This window comes from Felis catus, chromosome D4, assembly GCF_018350175.1.
Source record: "Felis catus isolate Fca126 chromosome D4, F.catus_Fca126_mat1.0, whole genome shotgun sequence".
In the NCBI taxonomy this organism is placed as follows: domain Eukaryota; kingdom Metazoa; phylum Chordata; class Mammalia; order Carnivora; family Felidae; genus Felis; species Felis catus.
The window spans coordinates 50275294-50302777 of record NC_058380.1 but is presented as its reverse complement, the minus strand read 5'-3'; the positions used below and the strand labels follow the sequence as shown (position 1 = coordinate 50302777).

At 35.2% G+C, this 27484-nt stretch overlaps 1 protein-coding gene across 2 annotated transcripts in view; it reads right to left on the bottom strand.

The window, feature by feature from the left end:
- IFT74 (intraflagellar transport 74) overlaps nt 1-27484 on the bottom strand; it is a 98980-nt gene that overhangs the window by 5725 nt on the left and 65771 nt on the right. Inside the window, exons 14-18 of one of the 2 annotated variants that reach the window (XM_023242367.2) lie at nt 18120-18173; nt 15659-15756; nt 14468-14594; nt 723-886; nt 49-174 (exon numbers count right to left, since the gene is read on the bottom strand). In XM_023242367.2, the coding sequence (XP_023098135.2) occupies nt 49-174; nt 723-886; nt 14468-14594; nt 15659-15756; nt 18120-18173 (569 nt within the window). The remainder of the gene's footprint in view (nt 1-48; nt 175-722; nt 887-14467; nt 14595-15658; nt 15757-18119; nt 18174-27484) is intronic. The other variant, XM_023242368.2, reaches the window with a different exon arrangement.

Here is a 27484-nt window from a genome sequence, read left to right as displayed (position 1 = left end):
AGACAGTTTAAAAACAGAAATAAACTTTAGTCTTTTTTTTCTTTTTACCTGAGAATGTGTCTCATTTTCTTGCAATTGTGTTTTTAGCGTCTCATACTCTACATTTAGCTTCTCCGTTATTTTCTTAAAGGCATTTCTACGGGTTGTTAATACTGTTCTCTCCTGATGTAATTTCTAGATAGATCCAAATGGAAGCAAATAATAGACTTCAGTGAATATCTAGTAAGCCTATATAAATCATTTCCTACTTAAATAATTTCAATGATAGTCTGGTTAAATTCTACCAAGATTATAATTACTCTGAAACTTGTTTGTAAAATTACCTTTTGAGTTATAATAAGTGAAATCAGTATTAACTGTATTAAGGCTGCTATATATATGTTCTTATCCAACCAAATTTAATTTAATTTAAACAATTTATTTTAATGTAAATAGCAAAGAAAAGCCACTAATAATAAAGTCTTAAGTAGGGAAATATCATAATCAAACCTGCATTTAACAAAAGTTCATATCTGTTGAAATGCTCTATCCCTCGCTTTTGCCTTTTGTTTAAAACTTGTATCTCCCTAAATTCCTACTACATATGTAAACATCTTTATTTTTTTTCTTAGCTTATATATCAAATAATCAACTGAAAATAGTAAATTCTATAAACTACATACATATTAATTTGTTAAAAAAAAACATTTGTATCATAATTTTGTAAGACTGTCACCATTTACCTTTTTCTTTTCTTCACCTGATGATTTTAAAGCTGGCAAATCATTATATGTTTCCAAATCAGCTGTCATTTGCTTAATTTTGCTTTTCAGAGAATGCTGTTCCTCAGTCATTTTACTTTCCAGAAGCTCCATTTTCTGTAGATCCAACTGTAGACGCTGACTATCTGAAACATAAGAAAATTCAAAACCATAGTCAAAACTTTATTCCTTTCACAAAGACAAATACAATGCAACCATTAAAAATCATGTTTTACAGAGTACCTGCAAAAGAAACGTGTTTCATTACAACCAACGAGACAATACAAAGATAAATTACAAAGAAAAAAAATACTCTTCCTCCAGGTAACCAACATAACCTGATGTATACCAACATACTTGTCTCCATTCTCATACAAACATTCAAGAACACACAGGTTTTTTTTTTCTTACTTAATAATATAACATATATTATGAGACCCATTATTTTTAATAGGGGCATGAAAGCAAATTAGGAAACGTTATATATTTATATACATATATATATGTAGTAAAATTTTGTAGCTATATATACAGTCGATTCTCATTACTTATGGTAGTTATATTCCATAAAGTTACTATAAATACTAGGTTAGCAAATACTAAATCATTTGCTCCTATGGGTGATACAGGGTTAGGTTCCTGAGAGCCCCTGGTCACAATATTTTCATCCATCAACTAATACATAACCTTGTTTTGTGTGTGTTTCTGTTTAAACATACCTTATTTAATATATATCGAATTCAAGGCCAACTTATACCTGAACAAAGCTAACCTAACTCACATATTCTCTGTGAGGCACATTGCCTTACAATATTCTTAGGAATAGTGGGCTTAGGAACACGAACCAACACTTCAGCATTGTGCTTGGGAGCCATATTATACAGGAGAATCACCAACAAAAAGTACAAAACTGTGGCAAAAAGTGGCACCAAATATGCCACAAAAAGGATACTTGTTCACAGTATGAGGATTAAAACAAGAAGGCAGCGTGTTGCCTTATCTGACCTCCACTGAAAAATGTATGTCAGGCAATACAAATTTTTCCTGACTTTGCACATGTCCACAAATGATCATGAAAGTGCTACAAGTATTAATTTTGGGGGTACAAATTAATTATGGTGAGTAGGTAAATTCACAAATACAGAATTACGAATGAGGACTGACTGTAAATATATGTGTGTTTAAGAGGGAGTGTGTGTCTTATTCTTTGTTGCAAAAGTATTGAGCATCTACTATGTGCTAGGTGCTAAGAATAATATGGAGATCAACAGAGACATTGATTTTGCTCAAGGAGCTATATTCTAGAGGTAGAACCAGGATATTAAAGTAAGCACTTACAATAAGTTAGACAACTACCATGAAAAGAGTAATACAGACTGCCATAAGAGCATATGGGACTAAAAGAACTCTCTAAATATATGTCTTTTAACTGAGTGAAGCCTTAAGGATTAGGAATCCACCAACCAAGAAGTGAATGTGCTCCAGGCAACACAACCAATATATGCCAAGTCTAGAGGTGAGAAAGCGAGGTACACCTAAGCAAATAATAAAAGTTAAGTATTATTAGGACCCAAAGTTCAAAGTGGGAAGAATTTCAGTTCATGAAGGGCTTTATAAATGAAAAAAGGGAATTGAAACTTTATCCAATATGGCCCTTTGTAGCAACGTGGATGGAACTGGAGAGTGTGATGCTAAGTGAAATAAGCCATACAGAGAAAGAAAGATACCATATGTTTTCACTCTTATGTGGATACTGAGAAACTTAACAGAAACCCATGGGGGAGGGGAAGGGGGAACAAAAAAAAAAGAGGTTAGAGTGGGCGAGAGCCAAAGCATAAGAGACTCTTAAAAACTGAGAACAAACTGAGGGTTGATGGGGGGTAGGAGGGAGGGGAGGGTGGGTGATGGGTATTGAGGAGGGCACCTTTTGGGATGAGCACTGGGTGTTGTATGGAAACCAATTTGACAATAAATTTCATATATTGAAAAAAATAAAAAAAATAAAAACAGTAAAAAAAAAAAAAAAAAAAAGAAACTTTATCCAAAGGGCAATGGTAAGTAATCGATGAATTTCAAATCAAATTGTGGCATAATTAAATTTCAGAAAGTTCACTCTGGTTTCAATGTGGACAATTAATTAGAAAAGCATTACTAACACACAGAAGGACCAGTTAAATGTTGATTCAGTGATCTACATAAGAAATCTTAGACTGGTGTTAACACTTTGGGGATTTTTTTTTCATTAATCAATATTTATTAAGTGCTTTCTGTGTGCCAGGCAAACTTCTAGGCAGAGGGGATACAGCAATGAATAAAGCATATGAAAATCCCTATCCTTATAGAACCTATATTCCAGTAAAAGACAACTATATATATGAAATCTAAAGTTATGTCACATGGAAGTAAATGAGGAAAAAATACAGGGGAGATGTGGAGGGACTCAAGAGATATTAGGGATTTGGGGTTAACAAAACAGGCAATTGACTGGATACAGTGGTTGAGCAAGAGGAGTCAATGCAGAGTTCCATTTCTAACTTAAAGGTAAAGGAGTTGATGGTTGGGGAGGCAGACGGAAGTCTAAACTTTTGTTTGTAGGAGGGAATGAAAAGAAGGGTTCAAGTCAACTTAGGACATGTTGTGCGAGTTACCTCAGAAACACCTAAATAGTAAACAGGACATGTATAGATATATGTGGGCGTCTAAAGCCCTGAGAGAAATTTGAAGATAACTATTTTGAAATCATCCACATAGCACTTGAAACTATGGGTGTAGTTGAAATCATCAAGGGAAAAGGATTCATGACAGAACCTATTTTTAAAAGAATAAATTGACATGAGGGAGCCTATAAAGGAGAATAAGAAATGACCAAAGAAGTAAAAGAAAAATGAAACCATGGTGAAAAGACATTTCAAGACTAAAGGAGTGGTTTGTAATGCAGAATACTATTTAGAGATTAAAAAAAAAAAAAAAAGACTGCAAAATACAAGTTGTACTAACTGGACAGGAAAACCTTGATGTATTTCCTGAGAATAGATTTCATAGAAAGAAAAAAAATTGGGACCAAGAGTGAGAGGAAGGTTTTGAAAACTTTGGCAGTGAAACCTCAGAAAGGGAGGGATGAGAGCTGGGCAGAGAATACTTGGGAGAGGTTTCTTCTTTTTTGCCAAGATGAAATATTTGAAGAAAACTGAAGAAGATATTGGCAAATGACATATCTGATAAAGGGTTAGTATCCAAAATATATAAAGAACTGATACAAGTCAACACCAAAAGACCCCAAATAATCCAATTAAAGATGGGGAGAAGACATTAACAGACATTTTTTGAAAGAAGACATACAGATGGTCAATAGGCAACAGACGCTCAACATCACTCATCATCAGGGAAATGCAAAAACTACCATGAGGTATCACCTCACAGCTGTCAGAATGGCTAAAATAAATATAGAAGAAACAACAAGTATTGGCAAGAACGTGGAGAAAAAGGGACCCTTGTGCACTATGGTTGGGAATGCAAACTGGCGCCGCCACTATGGAGGTTCATCAAAAAGTTAAAAATAGAACTTCCCTATGATCCAGTAATCGCACTACTGGGTATTTATCCAAAAAATACAAAAACACTAATTCAAAGGGATACACGTACCCTTCTCTATGTTTACTGCAGCATTATTTATAACAGCCAAATTATGGAATCAACCCAAGTGTCCACTGATAGATGAATGGATAAAGAAGATATGGCATACACACACACACACACACACACACACACACACACACACACACACACTGTAATATTATTCAGTTATAAAAATGAATGGAATCTTGCCATTTGCAATGACATGGATGGAGCTAGAGAGCATATACTACTAAGTGAAATAAGTCAGTCAGAGAAAGATAAATACATTATGATTTCACTTATATGGGCAATTTAGGAAAGAAAATAAATGAGCAAGGGGAAAAAAGGAGAGAGAGAGAGAGAGAGAGAGAGACAAAAAGAGAGAGAAATAAAAAACAGACTCTTTCTTAGCTATAGAGAATAAACTGATGGTTACTAGAGGGCAAGTGGGTAGGGGGATGGGTGAAACAGATGATGGGGATTAAAGAGTGCACTTAACCATGATGAGTGCTGAGTAATGCACAGAATTGTTGAATCACTAAGTCGTACACCTGAAACTCATATAACACTGTGTGTTAACTATACTGGGATTAAAATTAAAAACTATTAAAAAGAAAAGAAAAAAGACTGGAAAGATAAATACCAACATTTGGAAAGATAAATACCAACATTTTAATAGTCATAAATATTTGACAGTGGGAATTTAATATTTAAAAAGTTTTTATTTATGCTTTTCTGTATCTCTAAAATTCTCTGTAATGAATACAAATTACAATAAGAAGGCAATGTTTAAAAAAATATTGTTTTTTTATTTTTTAATGTTTATTTATTTATTAAAAATTTTTTTTTAACATTTTATATTTTTGAGAGAGACAGAGTGCGAGCAGGGGAGGGGCAGAGAGAGAGGGAGACACAGAATCTGAAGCACGCTCCAAGCTCTGAGATCTTAGCACAGAGCCTGATGCAGGGCTTGAACTCAAGAACTGCGAGATCATGACCTGAGCTGAAGTCAGATGCTTAACCAACTGGGCCACCCAGGCAACTCCAAAAATATTTTGTTCTCAACAGAATTCTATAATATCTACCTTCTCTATTTCAGAGACTTTTAAACATTGTGGTTCTGAATTTAAAAGTCCTTTTTCAATGTGAGAGAAAGGTATGGTGGGAGCCAATATTACTGAGTACCTGAAATGTGCCTGACTTTATATGTTATCTCTTCTACTTCATAACAGCCTTAGGAGGTATGCTATGAGGAAACTGAAGCTTAGAAAGGTATTTTGTCCAAGGTCACACAACCAGTCAGGCTTTGGCGCTGAGTAATATTATTATCATGTTTATGAAAGGTTCATATTTAAGACAGCAAATGTTACTTAATGATCCAAAAAGATGCCTCGATGAGGAACAGTGAGCTATGAAAAGAGGAACATAACGTTTGCTCAGTTTTGCTATTCAGGCTTCCCCAGACATCTTCTTTGTTTTACTTTTCTTATAGCTATCAAAGTAAAACATGAGGGGCGCCTGGGTGGCTCAGTCGGTTAAGCGTCCGGCTTCAGCTCAGGTCACGATCTCACGGTCTGTGAGTTCGAGCCCCGCGTCAGGCTCTGGGCTGATGGCTCAGAGCCTGGAGCCTGCTTCCAATTCTCTGTCTCCCTCTCTCTCTGTCCCTCCCCCGTTCATGCTCTGTCTCTCTCGGTCTCAAAAATAAATAAACATTAAAAAAAAAATTAAAAAAAAAAGCAGCAAAGTAAAACATGATTAGAGCAAATTCAAAAATGGATACTAAAATGGAACTGCATTGGGTAGTATTGACATTTTAACAATATTTATTCTTCCAATCCATGAGCACGGAATGTTTTTCCATTTCTTTATATCTTCTTCAATTTCGTTCATAAGCTTTCTATAGTTTTCAGCATACAGATCCTTTACATCTTTGGTTAGATTTATTCCTAGGTATTTTATGCTTCTTGATGCAATTGTGAATGGGATCAGTTTCTTTATTTGTCTTTCTGTTGCTTCATTACTAGTGTATAAGAATGCAACTGATTTCTGTACATTGATTTTGTATCCTGAAATTTGCTAAATTCATGTATCAGTTCTAGCAGACTTTTGGTGGAGTCTATCGGATTTTCCATGTATAATATCATGTCATCTGCAAGAAGTGAAAGCTTAACTTCATCTTTGCCAATTTTGATGCCTTTGATTTCCTTTCGTCGTCTGATTGCTGATGCGAGAACTTCCAACACTATGTTAAACAACAGCGGTGAGAGTGGACATCTCTGTCGTGTTCCTGATCTCAGGGGAAAAGCTCTCAGTTTTTCCCCATTGAGGATGATATTAGCTGTGGGCTTTCCACAAATGGCTTTTATGATGTTTAAGTATGTTCCTTCTATCCCGACTTTCTCAAGGGTTTTTATTAAGAAAGGATGCTGAATTTTGTCAAATGCTTTTACTGCATCAATTGACAGGATCATATGGTTCTTATCTTTTCTTTTATTAATGTGATGTATCACATTGATTTGCAAATGTTGAACCAGCCCTGCATCCCAGGAATGAATCCCACTTGATCATGGTGAATAATTCTTTTTATATGCTGTTGAATTCCATTTGCTATATCTTATTGAGAATTTTTGAATCCATATTCATCAGGGATATTGGCCTGTAGTTCTCTTTTTTACTGGGTCTCTATAAAGTAATGCTGGCTTCATAGAATGAGTCTGGAAGTTATCCTTCCCTTTCTATTTTTTGGAATAGCTTGAGAAGGATAGGTATTATCTCTGTTTTAAATGTCTGGTAGAATTCCCCTGGGAAGCCATCTGGTCCTGGACTTTTATTTGTTGGGAGATTTTTGATAACTGATTCAATTTCTTCGCTGGTTATGGGTCTGTTCAAGATTTCTATTTCTTCCTGTTTGAGTTTTGGAAGTGTGTGGGTGTTTAGGAATTTGTCCATTTCTTCCAGGTTGTCCAGTTTGATGGCATATAATTTTTCATAGTATTCCCTGATAATTGCTTGTATTTCTGAGGGATTGGTTGTAATAATTCCATTTTAATTCATAATTTTATCTGTTTGGATCATCTCCCTTTTCTTTTTGAGAAGCCTGACTAGAGGTTTATCAATTTTGTTTATTTTTTCAAAAAACCAACTCTTGGTTTCATTGATCTGCTCAGTTTTTTTAGATTCTATATTGTTTACTTCTGCTCTGATCTTTATTATTTCTCTTCTTCTGCTGGGTTTGGGATGTCTTTGTTGTTCTGCTTCTATTTCCTTTAGGTGTGCTGTTAGATTTTGTATTTGGGATTTTTCTTGTTTCTTGAGATAGGCCTGGATTGCAATGTATTTTCCTCTCAGGACTGCCTTCGCTGCATCCCAAAGCGTTTGTGGATTGTTGTATTTTCATTTTCGTTTGTTTCCATATATTTCTTAATTTCTTCTCTACTTGCCTGGTTGACCCATTCATTCTTTAGTAGGGTGTTCTTTAACCTCCATGCTTTTGGAGGTTTTCCAGACTTTTTTTTGTGGTTGATTTCAAGCTTCATCGCATTGTGGTCTGAAAGTATGCATGGTATGATCTCAATTCTTGTATACTTATGAAGGGCTGTTTTTGTGACCCAGTATGTGATCTATCTTGGAGAAGGTTCCATGTGCACTCAAGAAGAAAGTATATTCTGTTGCTTTGGCAAATGGATAAAGAAATTGTGGTTTATATACACAATGGAATACTACGTGGCAATGAGAAAGAATGAAATACGGCCTTTTGTAGCAACATGGATGGAAATGGAGAGTGTTATGCTAAGTGAAATAAGTCATACAGAGAAGGACAGATTCCATATGTTTTCACTCCTATGTGGATCCTGAGAAACTTAAGAGAAGACCATGGGGGAGGGGAAGGAAAAAAAAATGGTTAGAGAGGGAGGGAACCAAAACATAAGAGACTCCTAAAAACTGAGAACAAAACTGAGGGTTTATGGGAGGTGGGAAGGAGGGATAGGTGGGTGATGGGTATTGAGGAGGGCATCTCTTGGGATGAGCACGGGGTGTTGTATGGAAACCAATTCGACAATAAATTCCATTAAAAAAAAAAAAGACAAAGACTTTCTGATTTGAAAAAATAAAAAATAAAAAAATAAAATGAACTGCAATACATAATATGCACATCAAATGAAGATATCTGAATTCAAACCTAGCTAAGCTAGTTTCCTCTCTCCTGTGTTCCCAGGGTATGATAATAATCCTAAACATCCTGCAGTTACTTGTTTGTAGATAGAGGCATACATAGTGATATACTTTCACCTTTGAACATTTAGCTTTCACTCTACCTCTATTACAAGGTAGAGATATGAATAGCCTCAGAAAAATATGGTGGTATTTCAGAGTATTAAAAGCCAAACGTGAACATATTCCATTTATTACTTAAGAGACTTAGGGGTGAAAGATTTTTATAATAAAATAAAATTTAATCTTAGAGTGAGATGTATTATTCCCTCTATGTATATATTATTTTTCTCTGGCACCTTCATTGTTTTTCCTTTATGTCGCATTTTAGTAGTATGATGTGGTTAAGAGATTTTTATATCAATATTGTTTAGGGTTCAATAAGCTTCTTAGATACTGTTTTATTATTTTTTTTAAATCAAATTTGGGAAATTTTCAGCCATTATTTCTTCAGTTATCTTTTTTCTCCCATTCTCTGTCCCTCCACTCCTCCTGGAATTTCAATTACATGTATTTCAGAATGCCTGAAACTGACCCACAGAACATTTAAGTTCTTGTTCATTTTTTTTAAGTTTATTTATTTTGAGAGAGAGAACGTGCACGTGCACTAGTGAGTGTGTGCAGGGGTGGGGCAGAGAAAAAGGGAGCGAGAGAGAGAATCCCAAGAGAATCCTGAGCTGAGAGATCAGAGCCCTATGTGTGGCTCAAAACTCACAAACCACACTGTGAGATCATGACCTGAGCCGAAATCAAGAGTAGGACACTTAACCAACTGAGCCACCCAGGCACTCCTACAGTCTCTGTTCACTTTTATTTCTTCTCCAGATTAGATCTTTTTTTTAAATCTTCAAGTTGATTGACTCTGCGGACTTCAATCTTCTATTAGGGTCATTCAATCAATTTTTCATTTGAGTTATACTTTCAATACTGGAATTTCCACGTGGTTCTTTTTTGTAATTTTTATTCTCTCTGTGGTATTCTCCATCTTTTCATTTATTATGATTTTATTTTCCTTTAAACCCTTAAATATGTTTATAAACATTTAAAAGCTTCTGTTCAACATCTGGATTATCTCTGGTTCAGTGTGCATTGATTGCCTTTCCCCTTGACTCACATCTTCCTAATTTGCTGACATATCTAGTAAGTTTTATAGTATAATGGAAACTTTAAGTGATACGTTGTAGAGATTCTGGATTATGCCGTACTACTTTGGAAAGTATTGATTTTTATTAAATGAGCAATAAATGGGGCGTCTGGGTGGCGCAGTCGGTTAAGCGTCTGACTTCAGCTAGGTCACGATCTCGCGGTCCGTGAGTTCGAGCCCCACGTCAGGCTCTGGGCTGATGGCTCGGAGCCTGGAGCCTGTTTCCGATTCTGTGTCTCCCTCTCTCTCTGCCCCTCCCCCGTTCATGCTCTGTCTCTCTCTGTCCCAAAAATAAATAAAAAAACGTTGAAAAAAATAAATAAATAAATGAGCAATAAACTTTGCTAAACCAAAATTCTAAACTTTTCTCCTTTGGAGTAGACAGCATGTAAAAAAATCTATGTATGCAGTTCTTTCAATTTTTAACTGCTACTTTTTCCTGGGTTCCTTAAAGTTTACTCAATGCACACATAGTTCACTGGTCAGATTAGGATCTGAGTAGAATTTATGCATGTATTTTGGCATTGAGTTGCCCTCTTACCAGGATGTCTTCCTTATATGTGGGCAGGCAATTAGTAAGTTAGGGTCTTCATATAAAATTTAGCGAAATTTACTTGTAATTGAGTTGTATTATCTATACAGATTCACTAATGGAAAAATCAAATACAAAGCTGCTATTAAATATTAAACTTTCTTCCTCTACCTATAAAACTAGAAAGATTATGGATTAAAATATAGGTGGAAGGTGACATTATAGTAAAAATATCATGTTCAAAAAACTGAATGACATAACAATGATCACAGGGCCTAAAATATCAAATAGTTTTAAAAGTCTTCAAAAGACAGTGATTTAAGAGAGGAGGTTTTTACCAACCAAATTTAAGTTGGTATAATTAAATTTGAGCATTTCCTTTTGTCCCTTTAAGAGTCGCAAGACTCAGTCATACTGACATATATAGCCTTAAAAAAACATACATATATACATGGACTTAAATGTTGTGGGATGGGTTTTGTTTTGTTCGATTCATATCTCTACTAGGGTTGGAAACAGTTAAAATGAAAACCAAAGTGCTGAATCAAAGTCCCGGAGGCTTATGATGTTTCAATGCTTCAAAAAGGAAAAGTATATAGCTTGTATATTGAGTGCTCAGTGAAAATGTTACTGAACTCTAACTACAGGTTTAATTTGAAGATATATTAGGGACATACATTTAGGAGCTATAGAAATTGCTTTTCCTAGAGAAAGGGAGAAAATGGTTGGTTGGTATGAGGTAAAGTTTATCTTCCTTTAACAGCGGGTCCCCTTGAAAAGCTAAAAACTTCTCCAAGGGAAGAGACAGGAAGAGGATGCAGACTAGTTCCTTCTGATATGCTATGAAGTTGCAAAGTTTACTAAGCAGTGTGTACATAGTAGCAAAATCTCAGAAGGAACCACTTTGACATGGGGAAATGTTTCTGAAATATTCTGCCATCAGTGCATTTGTTTATTCCTTGGAGTTTCCTTTCCAAAAATATAAATAAAAACTATTGCTGACAGATTTCTTGCCTCTTTACTCATGCAATACAGCACTGTTTTGCAGTCTTTTTTTTTTTTTCCATTATTGTCCCCCTATGGAGCTTTTTGTAGATAATTATTTTCCCCTTATCACTGCTCTCTCATGAAACTTTTATATTACAGATATAATGTATATCTGTTAATTGTACAGTGACACTTTGGAGGGCCACAAGTCATCATAATCAAGATTTTTTTTAATCTCCCAAGAAATAATTTTTCCCCTGTGAGATTAATATTGTTCCATTAAAAAATAGAGTACAGTAAGAAAACCAGGTGATTTCCAATCATAAACTCAAGAGCAAAATGGGAGGCAATTCACAAAAGGGAATATAAAATTCATTATCTCTGAAAGGTGAAGTAGAATATTATAGACTTTTTATGGTGATTTGTAGACATAAGAAACTTCATGTGGAGGATAGTATTAAGAGAGGAAAAATCATTTATATGCTTGGCTTAAAGATTTTTTTTTTTTCCCAACGTTTATTTATTTTTGGGACAGAGAGAGACAGAGCATGAACGGGGGAGGGGCAGAGAGAGAGGGAGACACAGAATCGGAAACAGGCTCCAGGCTCTGAGCCATCAGCCCAGAGCCTGACGCGGGGCTCTAACTCACGGACCGCGAGATCGTGACCTGGCTGAAGTCGGACGCTTAACCGACTGCGCCACCCAGGCGCCCCTATATGCTTGGTTTAAATTAACATTTAAAAATAATTGAGTAAATGCAACTAATTGTACAGGCCAAAAAATTCAAACCATTATTAATAAGGAAATTTTTCAGTAAAATTCTTATCATAGTAATAAACTTGAATAAACTTGAAGCCAGCTCTCATTCTTTTTCAACCCTACATCACTGGAGAAAATATAATGGCTAGTTTTTAAAAGAAAATGTAAAGAATAAAGTATAAAAGTATGAAAGGAATTCAAAGTCCTTATAATTGAATTCATTACCTGGTACTGATATTTATCTTTTTAAAAAAATGTATGTTTCTTAACAGCCATTTTACAAAGATAGCTTAAAGGAGTAAAAAACTTTTCAAATTAAAATTGAAAATAGATAAATGAAAGCCTTAAAACTATAGTCTAAAACACAAAACAGAGATTTCCTAGATGGAACAATTAAAGATAAAATTCTTTATCTTATAGAAAAAAGAAAATTTAGATGTAAAAATACTCATATTTGAAAAGATCTCGAAGAGGTATTTACACACCCATGTCCACTGTAGCATGAATCACAATAGCCAGGAGGTAAAACAACCTAAATGTCCATCACCAAATGAATAAAAAAAATGTATGTATAGTATGTACATACTATAGAATATTATTTAGCCTTTAAAAAAAGGAGACCCTGTTACATGTTACAACTCTGATGAACTTCAAGGGCATTGTAAGTAAAATATCCATTCACAAAGAGACAAATACTGCATGATTCCACCTATAAGAGGTATTTAAAGTAGTCAAACTTATAGAAACAGAAAGTAGAATATGGCTAGCAGAGGAGAAAAATTGAGAGGGAAATGGACAGCTGTTTAATGGGTGTAAGTTTCAGTTTTGTAAGATGAACAAGTTCTAGATACCTGTTGCTCAACACTGTGCCTACAGTTAATGGCTAAGATGGCAAATTTGTGTTCTGTGTTTTTTATCACAATTTTAAAAATTCTGATAGTTAAACCAATAACAGGTATAAGTCACATTTAGAATGTACCTCCTCTAGTTGTTTAGTATATATTCAGATATACAAGTAAAGCTATAGCAAACAAACTCTAAACAAATCTGGACAGATAAAATATACTTGAATGTATAAAATAACGATAATTGTCCAACTACATCATCATTCTAAATTCAACTGTAATATGAATAACATTCGGTATACACTTATAGGTCTATAATCCTTATTAAACAAACTCCTAGGTTATTGTGTTTTAGAATGCAGAATTCTTCAGATTTTAAAAAAATGATACAGCACATATAATGATTATAATAGAACTCCCATAGCAGGGTCTAAGGCAGCATCCTGTCATCAAGTACTTGGCTATTTCTGAAGCAAAAAGTATGAACAGTCATATTAGGTAGGATAATTAAAGACTATAAATAGCCTCATGTCAGTTCAGGTCAGGTTAGGTTTTGTGGCCAGGAGCTTTTAGACCTTAGGATTCCAGATAAATGAATACTGTGGATCTTTTATTCCATTTCAAGAATCCCAACATTTTTACATTAGTAAATATTAATTCTTTATTCCTTGTAATTTTACTAACTGCCAGTGTAATTCCAAGTAGACAAATAAAAACATAGCTAATTCAAAGTCACCACATACCAGCATAAAACATATCCATAGTTAGAATCTATTAGCTTAAAAATCAAAGCTTCCATACAAATTTTGACTTTATCCTAAACTTTTTGTCTTTTGAGTATAGTTGACATCCTATCCTAAACTCTTTAAAATCTATTTTGTGTATTAGTTTTTAATCTCTATCTGCACTGCCCAAGTGGCAGCCATTGGCCAATTATCGCTTTTAAACTTTCGACTATGTCTAGTCCCAAGTTGAGATGGACTGTGACAGCAAAATCTCATGGATCATTTTTATACTGAGTACATGTTTAAATAATACTCTTTTGGATATACTGGATTAAATAAAATATATTATTAAAATTCATACACCTCTTTTTAATAGGGAATTTAAAATTATATATGTGGCTGGCATTACATGTCTAGTGGAGAGTGTTGCTCTAATACCATGTTAGTCATAATGGCTGAAAATAATTATAATTAAAACATTACTTCCTCTAGGATACCTCTCTGGGGCGGGGGGGGGGGGGTGGATATGAACCCAATGTCGGGTTGCTCCTTATGCTTCTATCATAGTACTGCTTCATTATATTTTAGTTGTTTGTCATTATTCCACCAAGTTCAAAGTTCCTTGAGGAAAGAGACCGGACTTTTTTTTTTTAAATCTCTGCATACACATGTTATAGCACAGGCATAGAACAAATATTCAGTAAATGTTAAAAATGAATCAGAATGTCCCAATGAAATACTATTAAGTTGATGTGAAAAGTCACACACAATTCTGAGTCTATAAGTGACTGGAGCAATAAGCAATCATATATTATATTGTCAGCCTTTCAAAAAAATCAAATGAAATAGTATTAAAGTATTAAAGTTTCAGTTTGTCATGGAAAATATAAAAATCTATGTTCTCTCACCTGAAGTCAAATTTCTAGCTGTACTTTGTGACTTCTGCATTTCAGTAGATTTAAAATTGAGATCATCCTGCATCATCTTTAGCTCTTGATTGGTGATAGAGGATATCTGTTTCATACGATTTATATTCTGTATTTGTAGAGAAAAAAATAGAAAAACTACACTGATTTAACTCTTCAAGAAAACTCTTGGAAAACACTGCTAAGGGACTAGATGTTGTGAATTGAAATACATCATTCATTATATATGTTTCATGTATGTTTATAAGAGTATAGTGAGATTCAAAGTCAGGTTTTCTCAATATGGAGAGACTAAAGCAAATGTAAATGTAAAAGAAGTATTCTGAATTTTATTTCACTGTAGAAGAAATTCAACTACACTATTTTAAGAACTATTTGGGGGTCTTACGACACTTAGAATATTTAAAAGAAACTATGCATTTTTCCTTCTATGCTAGCACTCATTAGTAGCTGCTCAATAAACTTTTTTTTTTTTTTTGAATAAATGAAGATACTCCTTGGTATCATATACTCTTTTTTTATTTTTAAAATTTTTTTTTTCAACGTTTGTTTATTTTTGGGACAGAGAGAGACAGAGCATGAACGGGGGAGGGGCAGAGAGAGAGGGAGACACAGAATCGGAAACAGGCTCCAGGGTCAGAGCCATCAGCCCAGAGCCTGATGCGGGGCTCGAACTCACGGACCGCGAGATCGTGACCTGGCTGAAGTCGGACGCTTAACCGACTGCGCCACCCAGGCGCCCCGGTATCATATACTCTTAAAGAGTATTACAAGAAAAGAATACCTTCTATTTATAGTACAAATTACAATGTAAAAATATATCATAATTTTCCATTATAACATGTAGATTTTGAAGTTATCTGTGCAAGCATTCCTTCTCTAAGTTTAAACACATCAACAATGGAAGAAAATCATTAATAATTACTCTGAATTAATCCCTCACTTACTGCTAAACACTGACATCATACACGTTACCCTTTTCCCCTACTGTCCTTAGCTGAATTTTGCTAGAAATACACAAATTAAAGGAATAAAATAATAATCAAGGGAATTTAAAGGAAACAGATTAAATGAGCAGATGCCATTGTGAACCACTGCGTTTTCTGAACTGTATTTGGAAAGGTAATCACAGTAAAAATAATGAGAGCACTAAGACAGGCACATGGTACTTACTCTACTAGAGTGCTCCAAAAGTGTAACAATGTTGGCTTCTATCTGTGCCTTCCGTTCAAGTTCCTGATTCTTAGTTTCCTCAAAAGTCTCAATAAAAGCTACAGATTCAAAATTACAATGAGAAGTTACTGTTAATATAGTTAATACTATATAAACTCTGATTTGTAGGTCTTAACAGTACTTTTTAGAAATTCAAAGCAAATTTCATTTTTTTTGTTTGTTTCTACGATTTATTTATAATTTTTTTAACTTTTTAATTTTATTTAAATCCAAGCTAGTTAACATGGAGTGCAGTAATGATTTCAGGACTAGAATTCAGTGATTCATATGACTTACATATGACACCCAGTGTGCATTCCAGCCAGTGCCCTCCTTAATGCCCATCATTTAGCCCATCCCCCACCCTAAACCCCTCTAGCAACCCCCAGTCTGTTCTCTGTATTTTCAAGTCTCTTATGGTTTGCCTCCCTCTCTTTTTATCTTGTTTTTTTTCTTCCCTTCCCCTATGACACAGTCAATTTTAAGGCACGGTTTCATCTTTTATTAACTCAAGGGTAATTAAATTATTGAATAAGAACATTTCTACATATTTTCACAATTAAAAAAAAGTTTTTTGAATGTTTATTTTTGAGACAGAGAAAAAAACAGAGTGTGAGCAAGGGAGGGCAAAGAGGGAGAGAGGGAGACACAGAATCCAAAGTAGTTTCCAGGCTCTGAGCTGTCAGCACAGAGCCTGACTCAGGGCCTAAACCCACAAATCATGAGATCATGATCTGAGCCAATGTCAGACACTTAACCAACTGAGCCACCCAGGCACCCCTACTTATTTTCAAACTTTTAAAGCTTAACTGTTGTGATCTTAATACAAGTAAACTAAAAGTTACTCAGAAATAATAGTTGATATAAAGAAGAACAGAAAAAAATCTGTTCTTACATAGGATCTCCTTGGTCTATAATTATTAATATTTATAATTAGTCACTAATTTCAATACTGAGAGTAGTTACTAATAACTATTTTATCTGAAAGTGAGTATTTTACTTATAATGTTGCATTAATCTCAACTAAATAAATTTAATAATTTATTCACATTATAAATAGTTTCTAAGAAATCCTCCTTCTCTTGTCTTATAGAATGAGTACATAATTTACTTTTTTATATTCTTAAAAATTTTTTTTTAATCTTTATTTTTTCAGAGAGAGAGAGAGAGAGAGAGAGAGCGCGAGAGCGCGCGCAAGCCAGCGGGAGAGGAACAGAGAGAGAGGGAGACACAGAATCCAAAGCAGGCTCCAGGCTCCGAGCTGTCAACACAGAGTCTGATGAGGGGCTTCAACTCACAAACCGTGAGTTCATGACCTGAGCCAAAGTCGGAAGCTTAACCGACAGAATCAGCCAGGGGCCCCTATTCTTTTTTATATTCTTAAAAATGTATTCTATGGCTTTCCCCAAAATAAAAACTTACAGTAAGTTAAAAACAACTTTACTGTTATTATGAAACAATGAATTAATTTTGAGATAATTTTTGGTACTTGCTGAGATTTTTTAAAATTTTTTTTTCAATGTTTTTTATTTATTTTTGGGACAGAGAGAGACAGAGCATGAACAGGGGAGGGGCAGAGAGAGAGGGAGACACAGAAGTGGAAACAGGCTCCAGGCTCCGAGCCATCAACCCAGAGCCTGACGCGGGGCTCGAACTCACGGACTGCGAGATCGTGACCTGGCTGAAGTCGGACGCTTAACCGACTGCGCCAACCAGGCGCCCCGGTACTTGCTGAGATTTTAAAGAAATCTTGAGATATTGTTAAATCAGAATTAGCAATTACTACTTTATGGCATGCTTCGATGAGGGTAACAATTGACATCAGACCTATAAAACTTCAGATTCTAGTAAAATGATTATTAAAAAAGGAAACCAATAATAAATATTAATTTTGAAAAATTTCTGAATGTACAACATAATTTTAAGTGAAGATCTACTTACAAAGTTAAGATTTTTAAAAAGTAAATTAGAAGTTGCAACAGAAGGCTACCAAAACTACAATCAGTGACAGAATCAAGTAGCAAAATCTGAGGTAAGGGCTGATATATAATGAGAGAAGTATTATAAAAAGTTTAAAAAAAAGGGTGAAAGACACTAAAGATGAATGCAGTGAATCATGTAAAAGAGAACATTCAACATTCAATCAATAAGTGGTCTCTATACAATTAATGTAAATGCTAGTTTTAGAATCTATCCCTAACCTAAAAATACTCATACACACAAATATACAAAACCTTTCTAAATTCTCTACCCATCCCTAAGCTCTGCTTGATATTTATTAATTCCTCAAGGCAAATGCTTTGAATGTCCACAATCCTGGATTTCTTACTAGCTACTGTATCTTCCCAAAACGAGATCTCTGATTTGGTATAAATGAACAGATACCTGAGAATATTTTCATATCAATAAGATGACCACTTACTGTCCATATTTTCCTCTCGTTTTTTTAGTTCCTTGTACTTCTGATTCATTTCACCTATAAGAGACACAAAATATAACATCAATTTCACAAACTCCAGATGGTGTTCTAAATATAAAATATCTCTTAGGTTCTCTATATACCAATGGTCACTTTTCAGTGACCATTAGTTACTGAAAATTCATTATTTTCAATTCAGTGACATTCTTTTATATTAACATAGAATCTTTTTTAATACCTATATACTTATGTTTGACTATTTGGAAAAAACAATCTCCTGACTGGAAAGGACTTAAAAGCTTTCCAATGGTTCTCTATTTCAGTCCCAACTTGGAGCTATTCAACCTGCACATGAACACCACTGGTGATGGGAATCATAAGTTTCCACAGAAGTTCATTCCATCTTTGAATAACTCACAACAGGAAGCAAAAACAGCAAAGTTAGCTCCCTTACAGAATTTAAAATCTAAAGATTAACATGTAATTAGAACGGACTAAGTGCTACCTCATGAAAAAGGATGCTATAAGAGCACAGAATATGGACAACTTACCTAGTTAAGGAATTCACAGAAATGTTCTCTAAAGAAGTAATATTTAAGCTGCATTATATAAAGAATAAATGAATAGGATTCACCTGGTTGAAACAGAGAAGGGGTTCAAAGTCAAAGCAATGAAAATACAGAAACTTCAAAGTGAACAAGGAAGTGAAAGCAGTATGGCAGAGGCAGAAAATGTGAAGTGAAAAAGTGGCACAAAGAGAAGGCAAAGTGATGAGAGATCTTAAAAGACACATATAAAGAAGTTTGGACTTTCACCTAAGGACAATGGCAAAATTACTAAAGAATTTTAAGCAGGGGAATCAAATGATCAATTTGCATTTTTGAAAAATATCTCTGGTTGAGTGAATAAAAGGGAAATAAATTTTGGAGACAATATGACCAGTTTAGGAGGTTGTCACAGTAATCCAGGTAAAAGATAAAGGTTCCCTGGAGTAGGGCAGTGGCAGTTAGGATGGAAAGCAGATTTTTGTTGCAGACATTTAAGAGCCAGAGTGAATTGATATTGTAGGACTCCCAGGTTTCTGGCCTGGGCAACTGAGGACATGGTCATATTATTAAACTGAAAAGAGAAGCAAGTTTAGGAAGAAGTTGCTTACAGCAGGTCTGGATGTGTTGCATTTAATATATGTGAAAGACATGTTAAAAGGGCAAAAATCTAAGACCTCAATAAATGGATGAAACTGGACACTTTAGCTGCATAAAGGGACTGTTATAGAGGTGGATCATGATTATTTTATGACAACAGGATTTTCAGCGTAACAAAAAATAAGTTTTAGAAGCACACTGCTATTTCCCTGGACTAGTGAGACAGTTGCAGCCCTGTGTTCTCAGAGTCCCAGGTAGAGAAAGCATAATAAGTTTGTGCTTGCATCAATCTGCAATTTCTTCATCTGAGTCAGTCAATTTTTAGCATTTTGGAAAAACCAAGAAACGTTATTAAGATGATATCTAGCAAAGATGGTGAGAATCATAGACCAGAGATTCCTAAGGAAGTTCCTGATAAGGAGCTGGTGGATAGAAGAACTTTAAGAAGAGTTCAAAGAAAATAGGAGCCAAAGGTTATAGTGCATAGGTTAAAACCCAACGGTCAGCCTGTGTTCTATTTAAACTCCTATGCAGCTTTTTCAAATACTGGCTAGAGTAAAGTTAGGGAATAGAGAAGACAGTTGGGGTAGAACCTCAAATTACATGGAGGCATGGCCTTCTACTTATATATATATATATTTGCTTGGGTGGGAAGTGAGTTACAAGTACAAGAAGGTGATGGAACAGAAACCTGGGTCAGCAGTTTTATTGCTTTCTGGTCTAAATATTTTCGCCAAACTCATTGAGGACAGCCCTGATACAGAGAAAATCTTGTCAAGGCCCCCAAAACAGTATTGACAATAAAAAGCTAAAAGTGAACTCCACTCCTTAAGAAGAGTAAATACCCTGTGGTCCTTAATTTCCAGCCAATGAACACCGAGAACCAATGGGAAACATTGGGTTCATTCAGACTAAGGCTTTGGATGCATTAACTTTACTGAACAGCTATCTGAGTTCATATGATCACCAATGGTCTCAAAGCATATTGATGCATGATAGGTTATTAAGGGGAAGGGGAGAGATAATTTGTTATTAATAACAAACTTTGCATACGATGTTTTAAAATTAGTCTTAAAATAAATATCACCATTTACTCACCTTATGGCAATAGTTTTTTGAGTTGGGAACAAAGAATTAGAGATGGAATACCCTCCACAGGAGGATTATATGCATGGAAATGTTACATAACATGTGAAGTAGCAGAAAAGGTAGTTTCTGCTGAACCTGCCATAGCCCAGTTTTCTAAGAAAGTCCTGATTGAGAAGCTGCACCAGAGATTGGTCAGGCATTAAAGAATTAGGAGGAAGGCTTGCATCCTATGCTTTACAAAAATGTAACTACCATCATATCTTTCTTCTTACTTAAAAGAATCTCCTATACATGCTGTTTCTAGTTCCTCATCTTGCTATCAGACCTCAAGACATGTAATGAGACTTCTCCTTCTACCGTTCTAATGAAACTTCTCTCCATAAGGTTATATGATTCTTTAGTTATCGAATCCAAGGGGGCAGTTTCCAGTTCTTATATTACACTGTAATATTTGACACTATTGATACTTTCTTCCTTCTTTCAATTTTTTTCCCCTTATTTGTTACTGTTAGGGTGGGAACTTCTGATTTCTCTCACTCTCAGATCATTCTTTCTGTATTCTCTTCATGGCTTTCGCTTTCTTATTTAAATTCTGGTTTCTGCCTTTAGTTGACTTCTAATGCTACATTACAGCCAAGAAAATTGTACTCATTCTTGTGGTTTAAGAACTCCCAAATTTGACCTTTTCCCTAATTTTCAGATTGTTTTATCCAACTGTTTACTAGATATATTCATGTGGGTACTTTCAAGACATCCTAATAGTTTATTAATAATTAAATTCATCAGTCTTCCCTCTCAGAGTCTGCACCGCTCTGTATTCCCTATTATGTTTGGAAGTCCTTCACCACACACTTATCATCCAAGTCAGAAACCTGGGAGAGTATTTCCTCCTTCTCTTTTCAAATCCTTGTTCTTAACTGTCATCAGATTGAGCTAGAAGACATATCTGGTCAATGTCTCCAACTATACAGCTGACCAGCTGGATTAGAAAGGACAGAGCTCCCATATAGCTTAGCAGATTACCAAGCTTTGTAAAACCTTCTCCCTTATCATTGTTGTTAGGAATAAAAGAGGTTGGGGCACTAGTAAACGCCTCTATTTTGTGATTTCTCAGTTGGAGGATTCATATCTGAGCAGTCCATGATAGGCAATGTACAGATGTGGGCAGTCCTGAGGTAGGGTAAAATACAGGAGTTATTACCAAATGTACCCTTAGTTGTACTATTAAAGGAGAGTTCAAGATCATAGATACGGGAAGCTAATCAGTATATTACCTGGAGGTGCCAAAGCAGGCAAGCAGGAGGACCTTAAGTAGTAAGATTAAAGAGACCAAAGGAGTAGGAAAACAGCACGCTGATAAGGGTTATTTTAGGGTTATCCTCAAATTCTGAATATATGATGTAATTATAGCTCTACATAATTTACTTCAAATTTACTGAATGCCTGCTATGTGCTAGATAGTGTAGCAGGTGCTACAAATCAAAATGAACAAGATAGTTACAACTCTATCATAGAAAGGATTACAATCTACATTAGGTGTACATGTAGAACCAAAAGCTACAATGGAACCTAAGTGTTCTAACTGAGGTATATATGAAGTCCTGTGGTAAGTAGATAGGTGAAAGAGTTCAGGAAGTATCCTATCAGCAAGGCACTCTAACAGGTAATATAGAAATTATAGAGATGAAGAAGACATTTACATTCAAGACATTTATACTCCACCAATGCAAGTACCCCAAAATTATAAACTATTAATTCAGGCCTTTTTCCCCCTCACTTGGAGGAAAAAATAAATGGGTATAGACTATTACAAAAGACTTGGTATACTGTAGAAAGGACATATTGTCTTTTGATGGTGTCTGCTATAGAAAGCTAGTGGAGTAAGAGACAGACGCTCTTCTTGCACTACCAAGGGGCTGAGTAACCACCACAATTGCCTTTGTCCTCACTATCCGTTCATCTGACTCTATTACTTCTCTGCCATCAAATGTTCTCTGGACTCTAGGTTTACAGAGTCATCTTGATTTTTATTCTCTAAGAAGTAGCTCTGCCCCTAAAGAAGGTCTGAGTACCATTTCCCCTCCATATTCTCTCTTGACCAATATACAACTAGGCATATGCTAATGATTCTTCTGGCCTAAAGTTCCCCACATTGGCAGGCCTACTGATTTTGGAGGGGAAAGAGCAAACAAACAAATAAACAATCAAAAACACTAACCAAGCAAAACAACAACAAAATTAACAAATAAAATTAGAGAAGTGGGCCATGAATAAACCCCAAAGGACTTTTACATATCCAAATTCTTTCCTTTCTAGCATTTGGGGTCCTTCTGAGGCTAGCTAAGTCTCCCCAGGACCTTTGAGTAGTCAATACCTTTGAATTTTCCTTCTGTGGCATGGTTTTAGTCTCTACCATTCTGTTCATTCTACTCTTAGTGAGTTCCAGTTCTTTTTTTGTCCCTTTTAAAGTATAATGCCAAGAAATATAGGATTCGAAGCAGACTATTACTTCCCATACCCTATATATTCACCTTTTTGTTAATGCAACCTAGGATTTCAGCTGTTTGGGAGGCTATAGCACATTAATTCATACTAAACTATTGTCTAAATCTTTGCTAACATTTTCACCTATTTTAGAAAGCCAGGACACTTTCTCTTCCCCTTTCCTACTTGAATTTTAATTAGTTTGGGGTTCCTGTTAAATTCCATCTTTTTATATTCAGTCTCTCTTTCCCACCTACTTTTCACCTATCATCGTAGCAATAAGTAATAAACTAGCATATGAAATACTACCAAACTAGTACGTGAAGATGAGTCCATATAAGTTTAATGTTTTAAACTAACTTCTGGCTTCAGGCTTCATCCAACTTATCAGCCATACATTCTCTGCAAAATGTTTTAAATTTTTGCAGGCAAGTTTTCTTACAGCTATGCAGTAAATAATTCTATTTTTACACACTGGAGGCACTTTAAAAATATATAATAAAAATTCTCTAAATATGTAAAAGTTGAATTATTATAAAAAGCCTCACCATATAAATAAGAGAAAAGGACTATAAAGACATGTGTTTTAACAGAGTCATATCAATAAAACTGGATGGTATGAGTAGTCCTTAGAATGTACTAAACACAAGTTCTTAATTATTTCCTCAAGAAGTGGTTATAAAACTTTAGCATGTATCAGAATCATCAGGAGGGTTTGCTGAAACACAAATTCCTTATTCCCAGTGTTTCACATTCAGTAGGTCTGAGGTGAAGCCAAAGAATTTTTATTTCTGACAAGTTTCAGATAGTATTCAAGTACCTGATCTGGAAATGATACCATCTTCTAATGAAAAATACAAAATGTAGCTTACCCATTCTCCAAATTGAAAAATAAGCAATGATTCATTCTTCTTCATTGAATGTATATTGAATCTCTACAGAACAGCAATGCATAAATGCCATTTGGCATCTCAGATACCAGAGGATAAACCACTTTGAAACTGAATCAGTTATTTTAAACATCCTAGGGAAAATACTTTCCCCAAAATATGTTTTGGGAAAATCTCCAGGAAAGTTACTCAAGTTTCAGTTTATAAATTAATAGCATTAATAATAACAGCCAGTAACTAACATTATGTGCACTTTTATAACTGTATGCTATTTTGAGTCAGTTACTTACATACACACACACCCATTCATTTAATATGCATAGTGACTCTAAGTAGTAAGAAGGTACTGTTATCATCTCCATTTTAAAAATGAAGAAACTGGGGCGCCTGGGTGGCGCAGTCGGTTAAGCGTCCGACTTCAGCCAGGTCACGATCTCGCGGTCCGTGAGTTCGAGCCCCGCGTCGGGCTCTGGGCTGATGGCTCAGAGCCTGGAGCCTGTTTCCGATTCTGTGTCTCCCTCTCTCTCTGACCCTCCCCCGTTCATGCTCTGTCTCTCTCTGTCCCAAAAATAAATAAACGTTGAAAAAAAAAATTTAAAAATGAAGAAACTACTAGATCAATTAATTATTCATTAATTTTTTAAAAAAGCGGAAACTAAGGTATAGAAAGGTCAGATAGTATGTCCAAGATCATCCAGTAAAATGGAACAGCTCAGATTTGAATACAGGAATTTTGGTTGCAGAACCTATGCTCTTAAATAGAACTATCCTGTCTTTATAAATTCTATATTATCTAACATAAGTAAAGAATAAAAACTTCCAAACTAGGCCATGGCACCCTGCGTATGAAAAAGTATCCTATGCTTCAAAGAAGCATATAAATTATAGAGTAAATCACAATGAGTTTATTTAGAGTTTAGGAAAGTAATGCAATGATTCTACAGCACTTTATGTATACTTCTATCATGATACATATTTATTATATTGCAGCTGTTCAATATTTAGATGTCTGTGATATGCTGTATCAATAATCACATATTTAGTTTTACAATCTAATCCATCTTTGGAAAGGTACCAAACTCTAAAAATGAGGAAATAATTTGTAATGGGTAATAATGCCCAAGAATCCTTCTTGCAGAGATATGTGACTGTACTTTTTTTTATGTGACTGTACTTTTTCAACAGTATTTGTCAAGCCTAGTCTGTGTAAGTAGACATCCAGAAAATTAGCCCCACCTTGTGGATCATAGTAGTCCTACAAATTCAGGCCTTTAAGAACAGCGAACCATCAAAGTGTATATTCTCTTGACTGACAAAAAATAAGAAATTTATAAATAACACTGGTGAGGAAGCACTTTCACATACTGCTGTTGGCTGTATAAAACAGCACAATCTTTTCAGGAAGACATAAACAAAAATAATAGAAATTGTAAAAGTAACATTCTATTTAAAATGTCACTTCTAGGGGCGCCTGGGTGGCGCAGTCGGTTGGGCGTCCGACTTCAACCAGGTCATGATCTCGCGGTCCGTGAGTTCGAGCCCTGCATCAGGCTCTGGGCTGATGGCTCAGAGCCTGGAGCCTGTTTCCGATTCTGTGTCTCCCTCTCTCTCTGCCCCTCCCCCGTTCATGCTCTGTCTCTCTCTGTCCCAAAAAGATAAACGTTGAAAAAAAAAATTTTTAAATGTCACTTCTAGAAATCTATCATATGGAAATACAGAAGCTAATGAACATGTATATAACAAGGTTATTTACTGCAGCATTGTTCTTGGCGGTGAAAAATTAGAAATCATCTAAATGTCAATGTGGATCCAGTGAATACTTTAACCATAGTAACAAAGAGGATGATAGCAGGTAACAATTGTTGAGAGTAATAAATATGTGCCAGGTACCATTCTTGGTCTGGCTTTAAAACTCTGACATTGTGGAGAGCCTGGGTGGCTCAGTCGGTTAAGTGGCCAACTTCGGCTCAGGTCATGATCTCGCGGTCCGTGAGTTCGAGCCCCGCATCGGGCTCTATGCTGACAGCTCAGAGCCTGGAGCCTATTTCAGATTCTGTGTCTCCCTCTCTCTGACCCTCCCCTGTTCATGCTCTGTCTCTCCCTGTCTCAAAAACAAATAAAAAAACGTTAAAAAAATTTAAGAAAAAAAAAAATAAAATAAAACTCTGACACTGACCACTATACTATACTTCTTAGAATGAAGTAGATATCCTCAAATGGAAGAAGGTACATTATATACAGTTAAATGAAAGACTCAACCTCAGAGAACCTGTATTACTCCATCTTAAAATACATACACTTATATATGTACAGAAAAAGTCTAAAAGGCTATAGACACCAAACTGTAAATAATGATCACCTCTGAAGACTGGGATGACTCTAAGGAGAAAGGAGATGACTTTTTACTTGATACACTTTTGTACTGCTTGAATTTTTCACATTAAGTATATATCAGATTTTTATAAAAAAATAAAGCACGCAATTTTAAAAAATGAATTAACTAGAGTCTTTAACTTTAGGGGTGCCTGGGTGGCTCAGTTGGTTAAGCGGCCGACTTCAGCTCAGGTTATGATCTTGTGGTCCGTGAGTTTGAACCCCACGTCGGGCTCTGTGCTGACAGCTCAGAGCCTGGAGCCTGATTTGGATTCTGTCTCCCTCTCTCTCTACTCCTCCCCTGTTTATGCTCTATCTCTCTCTGTCTCTCAAAGATAAATAAATGTTTAAAAAAAATAAAAAATAAAATAAAGTAACTTTAAAGAAATTTTTTTTGAAAACTAGGAAGGGATAACCTCCTATAATTGCACAGTTAATGAAAGCATGAGAATGGTCATTTGAGGCAACACACACACACACCCCCTGTAAAATGAAGTACATTCAGGTGATTAAAGCTCTAGAAAATTCTGAGTAAGCCATGTTTATAACTGGTAATTTCTTGATAAAGATGGCAGGTTTAATAGGCACAGTAACTCTAATCCTCTCCCAAACTCAACAAAAACTACAGAAAAAAAATTTTAAAGGTAAAACTCCCAGCAATGAGATTTTTAGTGGAGTCTTTGTCTAATTTTGGAATCAGGGTAATGCTGGCCTCATAGAATGAATCTAGAAATTTCCCTTTCATTTCTAATTTTTGGAATAGCTTGAGAATAGGTGTTAAGTTTTCTTTAAATGTTTGGTAGACTTGCTCTGGTAAGCCATCTGGCCCTGGACTTTTGTTTTTTGGGAGACTTTTGATTATTGATTCAATTATTTTGCTGGTTACTGGTCTATTTAAGTTTTGGTAGTTTATACGTGTCTAGGAATTTATCCACTTCTTCCAAATTGTCCAATTTGTTGGCATACAATTTTTCATAATATTCTCTTATAATTGTTTGAATTTCTTTGGTGTTGGTTGTTATTTCTCCTCATTTATGATGTTACTTATTTGGGTCCTGTCTCTTTTCTTTTTGGTAAGTCTAGCGAGTGGTTTATCAATTTTATGATTTTTTTCAAAGAACTAGCTCCTGGTTTCATTGATCTGTTCTACTGATTTTTTTTGTTTCTATATCATTTATTTCTGCTCTAATCTTTATTACTTCCCTTCTTCTGCTGGCTTAAGGCAGAAACAATACTTTAAAAAGCACAATTAACCAAATATTCAACGGCTGTCATTTAGCTGAGAAAGGAGAAATCCATACGGGTTCTGCCTTTTCTGAAAAGTAGCATGGCATCTGCCAATCATGCTCTGCTTGAATAATGATGTAGTTTGGGGGAGCCTGGATGG